The following is a 16,461-nucleotide window of genomic DNA, read 5'->3' as shown; positions in this document are numbered from 1 at the left end:
GACACTAAAGTCACTGCACAGGCCATTTGCAAGTCAATAGGCAACCTGGTAGTTCTGGATCGTCACATCTGGCTGACACTCACGGAAATGCGTGACAAGGAAAAGCTGCTCTGTTGGATGCTCCAGTGTCTCCAGCTGGCCTCTTCGACAGCTCTGTGGATTCATTTGCCGAGCGTTACTTCGCAACTCAGCAACACTTGGAGGCTAAGAGACACTTTATGTAGAAATGGAGTAATGTATCACAGCTGGTTCACTCCTACTCTGTTTCGAGCCTGTGCCCAGCCAAAAGCCCCATGCCCACTGCCTCAGTGCCACCACCTGCCGCCACCAAGCCACAGGTGAGCCACCGCAAGCCATGGCCCAAACGGAAGCAGCCGGCGAAAAAATACTCCCGTGCAGCAAAAATGCTCCTGATGGGCACAGCCCTTTGAAGCGGAATGCAGAGTTTGCTGTTCCCTCCGGGTCTGCTCCGAAGAAGGCTCGACGGGTATTTCAGATTGGTTCACAATCCAATTTGCACACCAGCCACCCCATTTCAACGGCGTTCTGTCTTCCAGGGTTTCGTCCGAAGACGTGCCAGTGTTACGAGCCGAAAGACACAATCTCCTTGCAAAAAATGCGATAGAGGTTGTTTCAAATTGTCAAACCCAAAAATGGTTTTACAGCCATTATTTTCTTGTCCCAAAGAAAGATGGCAGGCTTTGGCCAATCCTAGATCTGTGACATTTGAATCATGCACTTGCAAAGTGCCCATTCAAAATGATTACTCAGAAAAGGATCTTATCGCACGTCCGCCCACATGATTGGTTTGCATCGATAGATCTGAAAGATGTGTACTTTCATGTCCAATTTGCACAACATCAGAGGATGTTTTTGAGATTCGTGTTTAAGGGAATGACGTATCAATTCAAAGTTCTGCCCTTTGGGCTGTCTCTGGCTCCTCGAACGTTCACAAAGTGCATCGATGCGGTTCTCGCCCCTCTGAAACTGAGCGGCGTGCGCATTTTGAACTACCTCGACGATTGGCTGTTACTGGCCCAATCAGAGGCTCTGTTATGCCAGCACAGAGACTTACTGCTTCAGCATCTAAACAGCTCTCCCCCAGCCAACAAATCTCATTTTTGGGAGCTCGACTCCGTGAGCGGGCATGCGCACCTCAGGAGTGAGCGCGTCCAGGCCATTCTACAGTGTCTGTCTCAGTTCAAACTGGGGAAAACACTTCCACTGAAGCTGTTTCAAAAAGCATTGGGGTTTATAGCGGTGGCTTCCACGGTCATTCCATTAGGTCTTTTACACGAGACCTCTTCAGTGCTGGATCAAGTGCCGTGTGTCATGACATGCTTGGCGCCATGGGCACTTGCGCATCACTATTTCTCGCCGCTTTATAGCTGCTCTAGCACTTTGGATAGCTCCTCCCTTTTACCAGCGAGGTGTCACGCTGTGGAAGATTTTCAGGAGGAAAGTGGTGACTACGGATGCTTCCAACACAGGTTGGAGGGTGGTGTGTGATGGATGCCCGGCTTTCAGCACCTGGATAGGTGTGAGGAGGGCGTGGCACATCAACCGCCTGGAGCTAACGGCTGTATTCCTAGCCTTGAAGGCTTTTCAGTCAGAAATAGCAAAATGTCATGTTCTGGTTTGCTCAGACAACATGACAGTTGTGGCGTAAATAAACTGCCAAGGCGGAATTAATTCGCCTCCTGTGGAGTGAGCGTCATCTCCCTTCCCTGAGAGCGACATATGTCCCAGGCCATCTGAATTACAGTGCGGCCCTATTGTCACACCAAGGGGTGATACAGTCCTGACTTGGGACCTAACTTTGGTCCTAAAAGTGCTCGCAGGGTCCCCCTTCGATTTGCGCAAGCTCTTCATTAAGACTGCACTACTGTTGGCTCTGGCCTCAGTAAAACAGGTCAGTGACTTACATGCACTATCAACTGATAATTAATGTCTGGAGTTTGGCCCCGGACTTTCAAAAGCCAATGTCAAACCCAGAAAAGGCTATGTGCCTAAGGTTCTAACCACGCCCTTCAGAGCGCAGGTGGTCCACCTTCAAGCCTTCTTCACTCCTCCGTGTAATTTGGATGAGGAACAATCCTTGCATTTGTTATGCCCAGTGTGGGCACTACACACGTACGTTGAGCGCACCCGCCAGTTCAGACTGTCTGATCAGCTCTTTGTGTGCTATGGAGGATGCACAAAAGGAATGTCCGTCTCCAAGCAAAGACTTTGTCACTGGATCGTTGATGAGATTACCCTGACTTACGAGTCGCAGGATAAGATTTGCCCAATTGGTGTAAAAGCACACTCAACTAGAGGCATGGCCTCCTCATGGGCATGGACGAACAGTGTGTCTTTACAAGACATATGTTTTTCAGCAGGATGGTCTTCTCAAAACACATTTGCAAGGTTTTACAACCTAGACATAACTTCTCTCTCTTCTCAAGTCCTCTCTGTTTAGAGTGCTTGCTATTTTGTTGGCCAAATGTATACTTATGCCCCTCCCCTTAAGTACGGGCTCCCCATCATTTTACACAGCCGCCTGCATTCAGGCCGTTGTAATTTGCCATAAAGTCACAAGCAATTTCATTATAAATAAACTCCCTTCCCGACTGAGTTTGTGAAGTGGTTAATTCATACTATATGACTATAGTACATATATTCATTATGAGTACTCCCCTCCTGGCCCAACATGAGGGTCACTCACTTGTGGCATACTCATGTCGGTCGCCGTCCCACGGGACTGCAGCGTCATGTTTCCTCTCTGTAAGGTTATGTCGTGTAGTGCGGCGTGATGGGATTCTGTTCCCCATATGTGTTAGCAAGCAATGTCAAGTGTACTGAGTCATAAGGGAACATCTCGGTTACGTACGTAACCTCAGTTCCCTGAGATGAAGGGAAGGAGACATTGCGAACGCTGGCCGTACTACAAGACTCAGAGTTCTTTTGAGGTGCGAGCAATGCGCTCCTTGTCCCTCAGTCAGAAAATTCGGAGGAATGGTGTTCGTGCGCCTGCTTTAATATCGGACAGCTTTGCACCTAAAAGGGCAGGGCTCAAAACACCACAGCCAATATTAGAATATTGCCGTTATTGTAGAGCGGTTTCAACTTGGTCGTATGGAAGGACACTCCCCATATGCGTTAGCATGCATGTCTCGTTCCCTTCGTCTCAGGGAACCGAGGTTACATACGTAACCGAGACGTTTTAACTAGAGAATATATATCATATTTTTTATTCATTTCCTGCATGTGATTGAAAGTCAGTCGACTTGCCATAAATGACATACATTATGAGTTTTGTTGTAACCAGTGGTGTTTTATAAAAATGAATACACTACATGACTGAATAAATTAAATATATTAGTATCAGTTATTGGACTGGATATCTGCCACCTCTGTGAAAAGACATAAAGTCTCTCCTCTTTCAGCAACAGACTGCACTGCATTCTTTTCCCCAAATATTCCTTCCTCAAAAGTACAAAAACTATCATTAGTGGAACCGTTAAGGAATCAGAATGAGAACTAGTTACATTCCTTACATTTCCCATCCCTAGATACACATGTGTATTTGTCTACATGTGATTTATAAAAAATATAACAGAATTATAATTAAGATTATTTGCTGGTTCGATCCTTTGTGTGTTCACCATCCGCTTCTGTCAGTTTGCAGATCAGCTCTCCTGATCAGGTTTTTGTTTGCTTGTTGGTTTATTTGTCCTCAGTGCTCTGTTTCCTTTTTTAAATAGAGTTTTTTGATCTACAACTGTCTGCGCTCAGGTTCAATTCCTTAACCTCACGTCTCTATATGACTGCTGATTGAAAAATAAGAGGGATTTGTGATGTCAACTGAAAAGGAAAACCATTGTTTTCTTTGGGACTGCACTGATGAATCATGCACATCAGACCAGGAGCCTGTATTAAGAAGGAAACAATTTAATCTGTAGTGTGGTGGTGTAATGTGAATGTGAGACTCACCCTTGGCACTGATGCTCCTCAGGTCTGTGATCTTCATGAGCATCTTGGGGAACATGTGAGGTTTGTGTGGCCTCCTCTTCCTCACATAGTTCTTCAGAGCTTCCAGCAGAGGCTCCTGCAGTACATCCACTTTATCAGCCTGCTCCAGATCCTGACGATCTGCACACAAATATCATCAATACTCTATAGATTCACTGTACTGAGTTTAGAAGCAATCAGATGACGTGACTGGAGAAATGTTGCAAATGAATTCTTTTGATTAGGCCATTTTGATGGTATTCAATGTAATCCTCAAAAAGTATGTATTTTTTCATTTCAATCTGTGGACCCTCCTTTCTAACATTTATGTCATTGTTTCAAAATGTGAAATACAGTACAATTTTAATTAGTCCTTTAAGCTCGGATGGGCCCACAAGAAAAAAAAACATAATCGTCAAAATATTAACAACTAAAGTCTTGACCAACACAAAATACGTATTGTTTGAAAGCTTAGAAGCTCTACTTTACAATGCATGTGGACATTATGACCAAAACTGAACAAGTGCTTTGAAATTTGCAGACAAATCAGAAGTGTTCTGTTTTGATAATTTTTTTTTTTTTTTAATTGCATGTACATATTATTGCAATCAGTAAAAACATCAAACTCATCAAATATCCATGTGTCGTATGTTGTTGGAAATCTCTCAAAGAGTAGAATACAACCAGCCTATTAGTTTTACTCACAGACAAAAATACAGTGAGTAATAGCGAAGTATATTTCTTTGACATTTATATTGGTGGTGCTTATATGCTGTGTTTTCGCTTATAACTTCACAAAAAATAAACAGAACATGAAATAACACATAACATTACTTAGAGGAGGTGATTATGTTTCAAACGAGTCCACACACAAGATAATCAGATGTATAGATCATTAGATAATCCACACGAAGCACAATATTACAAATGGCCACTAGGAGATGGCGCCAAATACATGACACAGACTCAATGATGACTCAAATGACACAGAATTAAATTCATTCTGTGAAATCTCATTACTAAAATCATGACTGCATGCTATGAAAACCTTTAGTCATTGTTGTGTTTGCATGTATAATTCTTATGTACAATTATTATGTTTTATTTGTCTACATGTGATTTATAAGAACTATAACAGAATTATAATTAAGGTTATTTGCTGGTTTGATCCTCTGTGTGTTCACCATCCACTTCTGTCAGTTTGCAGTTCAGCTCTCCTGATCAGGTTTTTGTTTGCTTGTTGGTTTATTTGTCCTCAGTGCTGTTTCCGTTTTTAAAACTAATTTTTTGATCTACAACTGTCTGCGTTCGGGTGACACAGACTCGATGATGACTCAAATGACACAGAATGAAACTCATTCTGTGAAATCTCATTATTAAAATTATGTCTGCATGCTATGCAAACCTTTAGTCATTGTTGTGTTTGCATGTGTAATTAGTTCTAATGTACAATTATTATGTTTTATTTGTTTGGAGAGGCTTTTGGACACAAGACGACGTTTTTGGACACTATGATAAATTATATTTGTAATGCTATAACTTTTGATTGCTTTGTTGTATCAACACAACATTTTTCTCAGATACAGTTGACATGATTGGGAACAAAACAAAGGCAGTTTTTCAGAGCCAACTTATTTACACCGAGAGATATATAATGTCAAATAAGAAAAAAAATATATTTTTGGCTCAATTTGTTGTTGTTGTGATTTTTCATCAGTTTCTTAGGCTGAGAGTCTCAAAATGTATCATAATCTATATCATTAAAACATTGGAAAAGTTTTATTAACAATGATACCAAACACTTGACCACCTTGTTTTTTTTTTTTTTTTGTCGAGTTGTACAGTAAGTCTTTAATTATGTGTATGCCACTGAAACGGGAAATTTTTAAAAACACCTTCAGAGCTTAAAGGTTTAAACATAATAAAGACATATATCCCAAGCTGTATTTGAACTCAAGGTAGAATGATATTTTAAATTATTTACATTTATATGCACCAATATATAGGACCAAAGGGAGCAACCAAAACACATAACAATAAACAGCAATATTAAACACTGTTTTTGTTTTAAGTTTAAAGTTAACACAGTTCTGTCTGTGATTTAACACTCTCATAGTTGTGAGACAAGGAAGTGGCATGAAACTAGTTTAGGAAACTTAACAGTCAAATATTAAATCACAATGTTGCTTTAATTTAATATATCATGATAACTCAATATATCACCCAACCCTGCTTTTGATTAATAACAATCATGAATGTAAATCCACCAGCAGGTGTCACTAGAGATCTGTCTGTGCACATCGAGAGCACACTGACTAGTCTTTTATATGTACAACTAACTAGCCAAAATAAGTAAAACTGTAGCTTGTTTCAGAAATGACGCGTATATGTACAGATTTGGCTATATTTGTGAGAGCCATATTTTGAAAAAGTCCTCACTAATATAGTGAAACGTGATTAAAATGACAAGGACATTTGAAGTGGTCCTGATTGGTTAAAAAGGCTCATGAATTTTTCTAAATCATGTTTTGCTTCAAATCTAGTGGTTTGTCTTTGGTTTAGGGGTTGGGTTCAGAAAATGTCAACTATAAATATATTTATAGTTTTTTTATAAGGTTCAGCTAATGCAAAAACCATTGCATCTGTGAGATAGATCCTCACTAATATAGTGAAACAAACATCTGTGTTGTGTGTGTGTGTGTACCTCCACACAGCAGGCAGATGGCACTAAGCAGTCCCGTCTCAGCGTCGTCCATCTCGAGCGGCAGCAGTTGGTTGGCGAAGGCGAACACCAGGTCTGTTAGCGGCCCAAAGCCAGCGTTGTGCATCTGTGTTCGGTTGAGCGTTAAACCATCAGAGAACGTCATTGTGTCCTGCTCTGGTGTGTAGCGAGTGCAGATCCGCAGAATCTACAGCGACAACAACATACACAAACACAGTGAGAAGACATGTTTGACTTAAATTAATGGGCTCAGAGATCGACAAAATGCACAAATATTCCTGTTAAAGTAATATATTATTATTTTTATATTGCCAACAATGGAATTACAATATTAACTAATATTGTAAACAACAACTAATATTAACCTAATGTTTGTGCCAATACTTGTTTTCAGAGAATATGTGTTGAATTAAATTTTTCCCACATTGGCAGTTTGTATATGCAATTTCTCACCAGTATGTCGAGACAGGCAGCCTTGAGCAACGTGATCTGATCCGCGATAGTGAGCGTGGTGAATCCCGGCAGCTGCTTGGCGAACTCCACCGTCTTTATGATGCACTTGGTAGAGAGCTCACTGAACTTATCCCACAAATCCACATCCAGAGACACCCGCCGCTCTGAACTGTTACTCTATTCACAGAGACAGATAATGTTCAGGTACACTAGAACAATGCTGTAAATATCCTCACAAATTAAGGTTTTATTAGACTGTGTAGATGTTAACCACGGTACTTATAATCCACTCATATAACTAGTGCTAGGCAATATAGCAAAATAAAATATTTTCAGCCTTTTGACAATATTTTTAACTATCTTGATATTTATGGGCTTATTTTTTAAGAATTATTTAATTTTAAATAATTAATTTATAAAAAATCATATTTTTCCAGTTACGACTGTAATCCTGATTCCCCTTCTGTCACTCACTCAATGTTGTGTCGATGTAGTGACACTAGGGGTCGCTCTTGAGAGCCCCGATCACCAAAGATCTTTGGGAAAAGGTCAATAAGAATTGGCGAGTGGAATTTGCATGCCACGCCCCCGGACATACGGGTATAAAAGGGAGCTGGAATGCAGGATTCATTCAGATTTTTTCTTCAGAGCCGAGCGGTTGTACTATCAGCGAGCTGAATACTACTGCTGTTCCATTCACCTCTTAAGAAGCATATACTGTTGGATATATGGCGCATTTCCAGCAGATTTCGCCTCTGGGTGCTTCGACAGCGCTAAAAGAGTGTATATTCCTGCTAAAGAGTATATTTTCTCTATTAGAGCACACACATTGATGTTGAACGTCTTTTTAAAGATGCATCTTTTTAAAGATGTCTTTCCGTCTTTGTGTGATTCCTGGATGCGGTCGTTATCTCTCCGCCTCTGATGGCCACAGGCGCTGCCTCACCTGTCTGGGCAGCGATCACACTGAGGCAGCATTTGTGGATGATTCATGTTCTTATTGCGAGGATATGACCATGGCAATGTTGCGGTCGCGGCTTTCCTTCTTCCGAGGGAAAGCCACTCTAGCCGCCCCCCTACGCTGTGCCTTCTACCCACGGGTGTGAGGCCGGCCTGGCTGGCACTGGAGGCGATTTGGGGAGTTCAATGGGCGCAGTCTTGCTGGGTAATTCCCCACGGACCTCCCGTTCCCCAGCACGCTCGTTTGCTACCATCCGGTTCCAAAATGAGACCAGCCCGCCTCATGGCCGGCTCGACATCTCTTTCGGGGCCCGCGAGCAGGATAAGTCTTCGATTGCTGCATCGGAGAGCACACTGGCGATGTCGGATGCCGAGGACTCGACTGAGCTGCCACCTTCGGGTCTGCCCGCCCAGTCTGAGGCCGATGCAGAGCTGACCGCCATGCTTGCCCGGGCCGCCGTGAGTATCGTGTTGGACTGGAACCCTCCAGCCTCCCCTGAGCGCTCGCGGCTTGATAATTGGTTCCTGGGTTCGGGGTGCCGCTCACGGCAACCCGTCGCGGTGGCTGGCCAGGACCATCCGACTCAGCTACGCGATTTAGTTCACCAGGCGCCCGCCCTGGTTCAGCGGCGTCCGCTTCACTTCAGTGCAGGGCGAGAATGCTGCCACCCTGCGTGCGGAGATCGCGACCCTTCTACGCAAGGGCGCAATAGAGCCTGTCCCTCCAGCCGAGATGGGGAAAGGGTTCTATAGCTCTTACTTCATCGTACCAAAGAAAGGCGTTAGTTTGCAGCCAATCTTGGACCTGCGAGTTCTGAACTGGGCCTTACACACACTCCCGTTCAAGATGCTAACGCAGAAACACATTCTGGCATGCGTCCGGCATCAAGATTGGTTCTCGGCGGTAGACCTGAAGGACGCGTACTTTCATGTCTCGATTCTACCTCGACACAGACCCTTCCTACGGTTTGATTTCGACGGGCAGGCGTATCAGTACAAGGTCCACCCCTTCGGCCTGTCCCTGTCCCCTCGCTTCTCCACGAAAGTCGCAGAGGCAGCTTTTGCCCTGTTAAGGGAAGTGGGTGTCCGTATACTCAACTACCTCGATGACTGGCTGATTCTAGCACACTCTTGAGAGTTGCTGTGTGAGCACAGGGATTTGGTGCTCAGGCACCTCAGCCGTTTAGGGCATCGGGTCAACTGGGAAAAGAGCAAGCTCTCCCCAGTTCAAATCATCTCTTTTCTCGGCATGGAGTTAGACTCAGTCTCAATGATAGTACGCCTCACAAGCGAGCGCATGCAGTCAGTGCTGAACTGCCGCTCGGGTTGATGCAGACTGCTTCAGCACTGGCTTCAGACTCGAGTCCCGAGATGGGCATGGCGCTGCGGCACACATCGCGTAGCTATCACGCCGCTCTGCCACCACTTATTCAGCCCTTGGACAGACCTTGCATTTCTATGGGCAGGAGTTCCCCTACAGCAAGTGTCCAGACGTGTCGTGATCACCACAGATGCCTCCAAACTGGGCTGAGGCACCGTGTGCAACGGGCACGCAGTCGCTGGTTCCTGGTCAGGACCACGACTGGGTTGGCACATCAACTGCCTAGAGTTGCTGGCTGTACTACTCGCCCTGCGGAGGCTATTGCCATTGATCCAGGGCAAGCATGTGTTGGTCCGGTCCGACAACACAGCGACAGTAGCATATATAAATCGCCAAGGCGGCATACGCTCTCGTCACATGTCGCAACTCGCCCGCCATCTCCTCCTCTGTAGTCAGCAGTGGCTGAGGTCACTGCGGGCCACTCATATCCCGGGCAGCATCAACGCCACAGCGGATGTGCTGTCGTGGCAGGCAACGCTCAGTGGAGAGTGGAGACTCCACCTCCAGGTGGTCCAGCTGATTTGGAGTCGATCCGGCAAAGCACAGGTAGACCTGTTCGCTTCCTGGGTCCTCCCACTGCCCGCTCTGGTATTCCTTGATGAAAGCCCTCCTCGGGACAGACACGCTGGCACACAGCTGGCCCCAGGGGCTGCGCAAATATGCATTCCCCCCAGTGAGCCTTCTTGCACAGACCCTGTACAAGGTCAGGGAGGACAAGGAACAAGTCACCCTCATGGCCCCATACTGCCCCACTCAGACTTGGTTCTCAGACCTCACAATCCTCTTGACAGCATCTCCCTGGTGGATTTCCCTGAGGAAGGACCTTCTTTCTCAGGGACGGGGCACCATCTGGCATCCACGCCCAGACCTCTGGAATCTCCATGTCTGGCCCCTGGACGGGACGTGGAAGGTCTAAGCGGTCTACCACCAGCAGTTGTAGACACGATCACTCAAGCCAGAGCTCCCTCTACCAGGCAGCTTTATGCAATAAAGTGGTGCTTATTCACGAATTGGTGTTCTTCCCGCAGAGTTGCACAGTCAGGTCAGTGCTCTCATTTCTGCAGGAGAGGCTGGAGGAGTGGCTGTCCCCCTCTACCTTGAAGGTTTATGTAACCGCTATAGCGGCTCACCAAGACGCAGTCGACCGTAATTCCCTTGGACAGCACGACCTGATCATCAGGTTCCTCAAAGGCGCCCAGAGGCTTAACCCTCCCAGGCCATGCCTCTTCCCCTCATCTCACTGTGGTCCTCCTGGGCCTTAGGAGAGCCCCATTTGAGCCGCTAGAGTCAGTCGAGCTGAAAGCCCTCTCTTTAAAGACGGCCCCCCTGATTGCGCTCACCTCCATCAAGAGAGTGGGGGACCTGCAAGCGTTCTCTGTCAGCGACACTTGCCTGGAGTTCAGTCCGGCAGATTCTCACGTGATCCTGAGACCCCGACTGGGCTAAGTGCCCAAGGTTCCCACGACCCCCTTCAGGGATCAGGTGGTGAACCTGCAAGCGCTACCCCAGGAGGAGGCAGACCCAGCCCTGTCGTTGCTGTGTCCAATGCGTGCTTTGCGCACCTACTTGGATCGCACGCAGAGCTTTAGACACTCTGAGCAGCTCTTTGTCTGCTTTGGTGGACAGCGGAAAGGAAACGCCATCTCCAAACAGAGGCTTTCCCACTGGATCGTGGACGCCATTGCATTGGCCTACCAGACCCAGGCCGTGCCCGCCCCCTTGCGGGTTCGAGCACACTCTACAAGAAGCAACAAGCATCCTCGTGGGCACTGGCCAATGGCACCTCTCTAGCAGACATCTGCAGAGCAGCAGGCTGGGCAACACCCAATACTTTTGCGAGATTTTACAATCTCCGGGTTGAGCCAGTTTCGTCCCGTGTTCTTTCAGGTACAAACAGGTAGAGGCGAACTCGGTGGAAGAGTTCGCAGCCAGCCCCACTACAGGGTCTAATATGCCCTGTAATGGGATAGGTGCTCCACAGGTGCCGATTACTCCAGTAGCCCCTGTGATGTATATTCCGCGGTACGGTCTCCCTGTCGGCGGACCCATGTCTCCCTTGGGCAGAGCTCTATCTGCCCCCGACTGCTGTGTTTGTAGAGTTCCCCCCCCCCTTTTTTCGTGGTGGTACCTACCACCGCGCCTCTTCCATGTGTGGCTGCTAAGCCCATGTGTCGTATTGTCACATGCTGACCTCCCCTTTTGGGCAGGATGTGGTCTCTGTGGGGTCTTTTCCCCCTGAAAGAATAGGAAAGGAAAAGAACACCTTCCCCGATGCGTATGATAGCGTTAGATGGCCCCAGCTGTATCTAATACTCTGTGGAGAGAAAACAGAGAGAAAAAACGCGCAACCTGCTCCCATGCTAGTTACGTCGCTTCCCCCCCTCAGGGATGTGGGGAACTACATGACGTCTTTTGGGGCGTTGGGGGAGGTTACGTGCAGTCTGATGCACCTGCTATTATGCACGCAGCAGCTTGCTTGCACCAGCATCGGCAGTTCACGTAACACGGTTCAGCTATTGTGCCATTTTTTCCATAGGGACCCCTAGTGTCACTACATCGACACAACATCGAGTGAGTGACAGAAGGGGAATGTCTCGGTTACTGTCATAACCTCTGTTCCCTGATGGTCAAGGGTAGTGGGAATGGAGGTTATGACAGTAACCGAGACATTCCCTGAAAGGAGGGAACAAGATGATGAAACCCAAGCCCTTCAGAATCACACCAGTCTCTTGGCAGATGGCGCTAAATGCTCCACCCTTGATGTGCGTGTCATCACGAGAATATAAACCAGAGCACAGCACCAATTCTTTAGTATTTTTCATTTGAAGGGAATAGAGGGCATCTCCTGAACACTTAACAGCAAGAAATCAATGTATGGTGAGTGTAGGCAGTATCTCATTTCCTCCTTTCAGGGAATCAAGGTTAAAGTTGTAACCAAACATTCCCTTTCAAGTCAGTCACTTTGACGCTGCATCAGTAGCTGACGCTACGGAAAATATATACCAAAGTGCCATGCTACTGATTCACATACACAAGGCAATGCCTACTAGCCAGTGGGGTATTTAAAAAGGCATTGACAAAGTCTCCCCTTAGTATTGAGCAACAGGAACAAAAATAAATAACCAATTCATGGTTAGGAAATATAACAGTGGCACTAGCCATACTGGGTATTGAAACACTGCACGAACATTCCAGTCCACACATCAGTGGGATAAAAGTGTTCAAAACAATAGTTTACCGACAGGTAAAGTAATGCCACAAGCCAACAAGGTAGTAGGACGTTTAAAATATTGCTCTTCACACTGGGAAGAGACCAACAGCCAGTACACAATTAAACTAGCTAGTAAGGCAGTGAACATGTCACTGCAAGATGTCCACCAAGAACACACCCTTCACTCAAGCCAAGGAGGAGGCCATACTTCTGGTAGAGTGAGCCTTAACACCCATGGCAAATCATAAGTGAGTGCAATAGTGTCAACAGCTCAGTGAGATTGTCTTTGCTTGGATACAGCCAAACCTTTTGGACAGTCTCCAAAGCAGACAAAGAGTTGATCCATCAGCCTGAATTGACTCGTGAGGTCAATGTAGATGTGTAGCGCCCTCACAAGGCAGAGCATGTGCAGTTTCTGCGACTTGTCCAATTCAAACGGAGAAGGTGAGAAAGCGTGTAAGGTTACCACCTAAGCTCTGAAGGGAGCAACCAAAACCTTGGGCATACAACCCTCCCTTGGCTTGAGAATGACTTCTGACAAGTCTGGTCCAAAGTCTAAGCAAGGAACATTGACCAACAGGGCCTGAAGATCCCCAATACGTTTTACTGAAGCCAAAGCGAGTAACAGTGCAGTCTTCTGAGAGAGAACACGCAAGGTTACTGCATCAACTGGCTTGAACAGGGAACCTGTAAGCGCAATTAGTACAAGCACCAGATCCCAGATTGGAACAGTAGCTTGGGGAGAGGGTTTAAGTCATCTCGTTCCTTTTAAAAATGTAATGACCAAATGGTTATTGATCACAGACAAACCAACCAAAGGGGCGTGGCCATGCGCTGGTACCTCACCTCGGGAGGAACACCCGTTAGTGAAAACTCGCTATTTTAAGGCATATATTCGCCTCGTTGAGGAGGCTCTGGTCTGTAACACAATGTCAAGCTCTGGCTCTGAAAAATCATCTGTGTCAATGAGCCCCGTTCAGGGGCCAGACATGAAGTTTCAACAGCTATGACCGAGGATGCCAGGCAGTGCCTCGTGTCTGCGAGAGCAGATCTCTCCTCAGTGGAATCTTCCACGAGGGCATCTAACAGCTCTATCAGCTCTTGGAACCAAGGCCGGTTGGGCCACTCCGGCACAACAAACATCAAGCTTTCCCTGTCTTCCCGAATTTTGCACAGCACTTGATGTAGCAAACGAATAGGAGGAAAAATATTTTTGTGAGGCCATTTGTGAGCTATGGTGTCCAAGCCCAGTTGAGCCAGAGTCATGGAGTACCAGAGGTGACAGTATGTGTTGTCAGTGCAGATAAGACCGTGAAACAGCACATCTGTCTGAAAAGCTCTCAAGAGACATGAGGAACACAAGCAGTTCTAGACAATTCAAATGCCACGTAGTTCACGCACCTTTCCTGGTTCAGAAGACCAGACGACTGTTGCACAGGGCTTCCTGGACTGTGTTGGACGCGTTCGTCTTGACAACTTTGTGTCTGGCCACTCGGCTGAGTGCAACAGTCTTCTGATAGAACACAGGCGTTCTCCACATAGCTTGTGCGGCTAACAACGTGTGTCACTGGGGAGAAGTGAGAGACTATGTCGCCACATGTGATGACAGACTCTCGAGTTGACCCAACATTGGAGAGGCTTTATATGTTATAAGCCCAGAGCGGATACGGTGGCCATCAAATTCATAATCTGCTTGAAATATTGCAGCGGTAGGGCTAACCCCAGCTTGAACTCATCAAGCACCAAACATCAAGAGTACAGATTAAGTGCGTTCATCCATCAGATGCGCCGACATGGCCACCTAGTCAGGTTTCATTCCACAAAGGAAACTTGATGACTGGGCACCAACACGCTTTTCGTCCAGATGTGTAATCAGCAGATCCCTGTGCTTGCACGGTTGATCCTCGGATTGTGATAAAAGCAACCAATTGTCAAGGTAGTTTAATACATGGATACCGCTCAGCCTCACATTTCATAAATGTGCGGGGAGTCTGGGACAAGCCAAATCATATTGGGCATTGGGACTTTCCCGTGGTGTCAGCTACTGATGCAGGGTCAAAGTGACCGACTTCAAAGGGAACTCAGTATTCTCAGCCTTTTGATGATATCTGACAACTATCTTGAAATGTATGGGTTTAATTTTAACGAGAGTAAATACTGTTTCAACCAAACTGCTATTATGGCCAGGTACAAAAAGAAAAAAAAACTTAATCAAGGCATGATTTCCTATGCTTTTACTAAATGAACACATTTTCAATTATATGCACCAATATAACAATACAGTAAATAGTAAGAAATATGTAGGAAAATATTGCTGTTTATAACAACAGTATTTTCTTATATGAAAAACATTACACTGAAATAACATACAATAAGACCAGAAATGTGTAATAAGAAAGTAAACAGGGTCAATTCTGATTTCACGTTGACTTTAAAATTGTGATATTCATAATGTTGCATTTCTAATTTTATATCTCCAGCACAATCACTGTGAATCTATTGTGAATATTTGATATATACTCACTGTGGTGTATTTGCCGAGTTGACAGAGTGAAGGGAAGGTCTCTTGGTGAGCTTTTCTGACTCTGCCTATCATCTGTTCTGTTTCTGGACTCAGTGTGTAGCTCTCTGTGCACTCCTGCTTCTTCTCTTCCTTCTTCTTCTTGTTCCTGTCATTCCTAACTGCTACAGAGAGAAACACAACATGGTTATTTTCTTTTAAAGGCACACATAACCCTTATTTTAGCGCAATGAATGATTGACAGGCGAGTAGATATCTTCTGATGTTATATGGGATGCATCAGTGTTTACATTACTACAAATGCAATGTGGTCACATGAGTTTTAAACTACTTCTGTAAATGGTTTCAGTGATCAGATCACAAAACGTTTTGGATCCTCTTAACACCTGTATTTAGTGCTGTTCACTGAGATAAACGGGGTCTCTCTTTGGGGTGTGTGTATTTGTGTTGTGATGAATAGTGCTGGAGGGTGAAATCATACATAATGCTGATGGATCACCACAGGTTCCATTACACCCACAGCTAATCTAATCACATTATATGACACACATACACACACATACACTATAATGGCACCACAGTATTTTCTCTCAAGTCTCTGCTAGCGCTCGGACCTTCATTGCATCCCTCTCTCAGGCCTCTGGAGATGTGGAATTAATTCCTAAATAAAAGTAGGCGATCTTCACGTGCATGCATTAGTCCCTATGACAGATTGGCACAGCGATCATAAGCCGCAAAACACAATTTAATGAAGTCATTAAAGAACTATTAGCCTGGCCGCACCATCACTCATGCACAAGAGCTACAGCCAGATCTGCAATGAGAGCAGGAGAGACAGGACTCTTTCTCCAGGATTACAAGTATTTCATGCGTGTATGTCTGGAAATGTGATTTTTACACACTTGAATTCAGACAATAATGCTAGAAACATATGCTGCACAAGTACATAAACACAGATATTAGTGCTTAGCCATAGCAAGAATTTATAAGTGTTTGGTTCTTTTACAGTATATATGGTTGTTTCATACACTGTGAACTTCTAGAAAGTAAATAATCGTTAAAACATGTTTCACACTCTCGCTAGTTTATTTAATTTGTCTACTACCAATGTCCAACAGTGTATGTACATGCATCACAGGAGATTTATGTAATTTTGTGGTGGACTTCAGAAGACAGGGCAGAGAGCACACCCTTATCACCATCAATGGGACACCAGTGGA

General features: G+C 45.4%; 1 protein-coding gene across 4 annotated transcripts in view; it reads right to left on the bottom strand.

Moving 5' to 3' along the window:
* Positions 1–16,461, bottom strand: part of LOC127423478 (retinoic acid receptor alpha-A) — a 425,939-nt gene that overhangs the window by 2,889 nt on the left and 406,589 nt on the right. For 2 of the 4 annotated variants that reach the window (XM_051667805.1, XM_051667808.1), the window contains 4 exons: positions 15,245–15,402; positions 7,169–7,345; positions 6,698–6,902; positions 3,976–4,134 (listed from right to left, as the gene is read on the bottom strand). In XM_051667805.1, coding sequence (XP_051523765.1) covers positions 3,976–4,134; positions 6,698–6,902; positions 7,169–7,345; positions 15,245–15,402 — 699 coding nt within the window. Of the gene's footprint in view, positions 1–3,975; positions 4,135–6,697; positions 6,903–7,168; positions 7,346–15,244; positions 15,406–16,461 lie in introns of all 4 variants that reach the window. The other 2 variants (XM_051667804.1, XM_051667807.1) reach the window with 1 other exon arrangement.

Source organism: Myxocyprinus asiaticus, chromosome 32 (genome assembly GCF_019703515.2).
Source record: "Myxocyprinus asiaticus isolate MX2 ecotype Aquarium Trade chromosome 32, UBuf_Myxa_2, whole genome shotgun sequence".
NCBI lineage: Eukaryota > Metazoa > Chordata > Actinopteri > Cypriniformes > Catostomidae > Myxocyprinus > Myxocyprinus asiaticus.
This window is presented reverse-complemented; position numbering and strand designations above follow the sequence as displayed.